The sequence below is a fragment of the Pelophylax lessonae genome (genome assembly GCF_965119305.1).
Source record: "Pelophylax lessonae genome assembly, chromosome: 7".
Taxonomy (NCBI): Eukaryota; Metazoa; Chordata; class Amphibia; order Anura; family Ranidae; genus Pelophylax; species Pelophylax lessonae.
In genome coordinates, this window is record NC_138774.1 from 85,904,497 (window position 1) to 85,908,446 (window position 3,950).

The window sequence follows — 3,950 nt, forward strand, 5'->3', positions numbered from 1 at the left end:
GATCCAGTAGTGCACTGACCCCAGCAGTATTCACCCTGTGTCCTCCCTCGTTGGTGCCAGCATCTTTACTATGGGCACTCAGCTGTGACAGCTTGCAGCTTGTGCGAGCAGCACTGCGCTGTGTCTTGTCCCAAAGTCTTCTAGGACCTGTCATGTGTCCCAGAAGACTTTGGGAAGGAGGGGGAAAGAAGAACTTCTGTTTCCAATTGCCTGTCAAAATCTGGTACCTGTCAAAATCGGGTACCTGCTCCCCCCCTCCTCCCCAAAACAGGAGCTGGGGAGGAGGCCTTAAAGCGGAACTTCCCCTTTTAGGTGAAACTCCGCTTTTTAAACAAAATTTTTAAACAAAACACCATTACTAAAACTGTAAGTGCAACATTCATTTATTATTTATATAAGTAAATAAATAAGGGTACAAGTACAAAAAAAAAATAGCAAGTTTGAAGTTTTTGATTGGTAGATCGTTATAAAGAGGTGCCGTTTTTCAGAAACCATTTTGCTATACTAGGAATTACTTGGTAATGAGGACCATTTTTTAAGGCTGTGCAAACCTGACAATAACTCTTTTGCCACCCACCACCGGTCTTAACATAATATCGAGATCTCCAGTTGAAATACTTTTTATATTTCTCATCATCTTTATCCAACTCAAGAAGGTACATTGCCAGATCCTTTGGGCTTGAAAAATCATTGACATGAATAAAAGCATCACCAGGGACAAAACGTTCATAATTTTCACGGGAGGTCCCTAGTACAATCGGCAAGGTCCATGTGCCAAATGCATTTGACCAGAGTTTTTCAGTAATGTAATCTTTAAAGTTTGAATTCTCAAAAGCCAGGTAGAATTTATACTGAGAAATGGTCTTATGGAAGTCACCCCAGGTCAGTGCAATGTGTCCTTTACCATAAACATCAATCGGAATATATTTTTTCAGTTCTTCATAATATGCTGTCCTCCAGACACCTGGGTAGAACTTACTAACTACCCAAGCCGCCAGCTTGGATTTGGTTGGGATGGTGATGTTTTGTGGCTCTTTAAGGGCTATTAGCTGACCATAGGGTCTGAAGATATCTGCATCCTTACGAAATGTTAATGTCATGTTAAAAAGGCCATCCAGCGTATGTAAGTTTTTAATGATTAGTGGTGGCTCCATGTTAAACCAAACCCAATGCTGGAAATGAGGTCTTGGCTTCTGGGGTAGTGATCTTTTATCGTACATGATATCTACATGATGCATGACCACGGCATCAGCAATACTGTAGAGATTTCGGTCTGCTGTTAGTTTGCAGTCTGAGATGCCAAACTCAGTCTGGCATCTGTCCAACGGAAAGTGGTCTCCAAAAGGCCAGACCCAAACCAGGACAAGAATTTCATTTTGTCTTTTTGGAGGGGGAATATCTATTCGTTGAGTTTTCCCAGGCAGTAGAGAAAATTCTGACTTATTCCAGAAGTAAGAAAATATGACCAAAGCAAGAAGTAGGGGAATTAGGGCCAGTCTTGGATTCAATAAGAACTTCATAATTAATACGGTGAATTTCCTGCAAGAGACCAAGAAATATGTAAGAAGCCAGTGGACAGTTCATCCCAAAAACTTATAGGTGAAATATCTGTTTTAGGTGTCTTGAGACTTTTTTGATATGTTTAGTCAGATGTGTATCCATAGACAAAACTTTTAGTTAGGGTACATTCCCTCTTAGACAGCTGTCATCAGATATGGTACCCCAGTGTGAAGATTTCCTCTTTCCTCCTGTTCAGATGTCAACTGTAAAATGATGGATTTACCTGCTGTTCTTCTGGCAATTGGTGAAGCTGACAAGGGTTAGAATCCTTCCTTAGTTTGCTTAACCTCCCTGGCGGTATGATTCTTTTGGATTTTAGGTGCTGAAAGCGGTACCATTAATTTGCATGTAATTCTTGTGAATGAGCAGCCCAAACCAACTGTATACATTTATTATATATATATATATATATATATATATATATATAATATATATACAGTATATATATGTATTCATATATATATATATATATATATATATATATATATATGATAAATGTATACAGTTGGTTTGGGCTGCTCATTCACAAGAATTACGTATATATATATACACGTGTATATATACACGTGTATATACATATATATATATATATATATATATATATATATATGTATATATATGTATATATGTATATATATATATTGTGACAGGAAGTCAGGTAAATCTATGGGTGTTGTCACAGACGGGAGATACATTTCTGCTTGGTTTAGACAATTCACCAATTACTATACGGTGTAGGCTGCAGAGGTAGGCAGGAAGGTGTACGGAAGTTGAAAAACCTTCAGCTGTTTAGAATGAGGCAATTAAGGCCTCTATAATTTGTCCAAAGGAAGTCTGTTGATTGCTGCCTCCTGAGGCTGTGTAAGCTGGGGAGAGACTTCTAAAGGTGAGGTGTTGAACTTTTTTCTGTGTAAAGAAAACGCAAATGGACATTTGAGTGTCTGCTGTAGGGTCAACAGTGTCTGCCCAACAGTAGGTTGGGAAGACTCTTTAGGTAGGTTCCTGTGTGTGAGAAGGTAGACGCCCACAGCGGCCAGGATTTATTTTGTGTTTTATTTTGATTTTTTTATGTTTTTGCTGCATGCACTTGTTTGAAGAAATTGGAAGAATAAACCATAAACTGTTGTTTTCAACCCCTCCTCGGCTATCTCCCTGTGTAATGAACCCCCCCAAAGGGGTCCTCCACACCCGCTACCGAGCTAATCCCTCACAATATATATATATATATATATATATATATATATATATATATATATATATATATATACATAAAAAGTACAGTAAAACTGCAGCAAAGGGCACTGGGGGGCAATGTAATGTGATTTTATTTTATTTTGAATGGTATCAGTGTGTTTGGTGTGTTTTACATTTGAATTTGCCGCCGGTTCCACCCCCCTGCGAACGTCACGACGCCAGAGACGGAAGCCGGGGCTCACAAACGAACGGGAGGAAGCTCCGCCACCGCATACCACCCGCATTCTTTGCTGGATGCCGGAGAAAAGGTAAGTAAAACCTCTACCAGGATCCAGCGATCTTCCTAGCGGTACCCCGAGTGTGGCTCGGGGTTACCGCTTTTGGCTCTAAAATCTAACCCCGAGTCATGTTCGGGAATACCGCTAGGAAGGTTAAAGGCATTGTAAGCATTTCTACTTGCACTTTGTGTTTTTCACCTGCATGAGATGTGCATTTATCATGTAGTTTCATGGAGTCATTTGTTGCCCTGCACACAACCTATAGTACAGGAATATGCAAACTTTGGCCCTCCAACTGTTGTTGAACTACAAGTTCCTTCATGTATTAGTCTCTGGGAGTCATGTTTATGGCTGTCAGAATCTGCAATGCCTCATGGGACAACACAGTTCCACAAGAGCTTGAGGGCTGAGGTTTGCCTACCCATACTATAGTGGAATAAATCTTCACATTCCTGTGTCATGCACTTTCTGTTTGTTTAGAAGGTATTTGGTATTGTGCTGCACAGGTTAATGCATGCATGACCTCCATCTTTTGTGTGGAAAAATCGACCTTTCCTGTGAAAAAAATACATTCTCACACTCCCTGGGTCTCTAAAGCCTGGTATACACTAGTAGTGTTTTTATTTCAACCTAGCAGGGCTGAGATAAAAAACTGACAGCTCAGGAGGAACCACTGTACTAACAATCCAACGTTAGTACAGCGATCTTCCCTGCTGTTCTATCATGTTCTGACAGGGAGACAGCCCCCTGCAAGAACACTCTGGTCAGCACTGCCAGCCAGTGGGTGAGAGCACTATATAGGAGCCGATCGGCAGGCCTTTTTCGGTCATGCCCCTTCAGCGACCGGCTTCTGTCAGACCGCCTGCAGTACACATGGGCCGAATGTCGATGCCGCCCGACATTTGACCCGTGTGTTCT

At 41.0% G+C, this 3,950-nt stretch overlaps 1 protein-coding gene across 1 annotated transcript; it reads right to left on the reverse strand.

Annotated features, from left to right (window-relative positions):
* Positions 1 to 464: 464 nt before the first annotated feature.
* Positions 465 to 1,520, reverse strand: LOC309559929 (3-galactosyl-N-acetylglucosaminide 4-alpha-L-fucosyltransferase FUT3-like; the record flags this gene model as incomplete). The annotated part of the gene is made up of 1 exon (XM_082263389.1): positions 465 to 1,520. The coding sequence occupies one exon, from the start codon at positions 1,518 to 1,520 to the stop codon at positions 465 to 467; it is 1,056 nt and encodes a 351-aa protein (XP_082119515.1).
* Between the last annotated feature and the right edge of the window lie 2,430 nt (positions 1,521 to 3,950).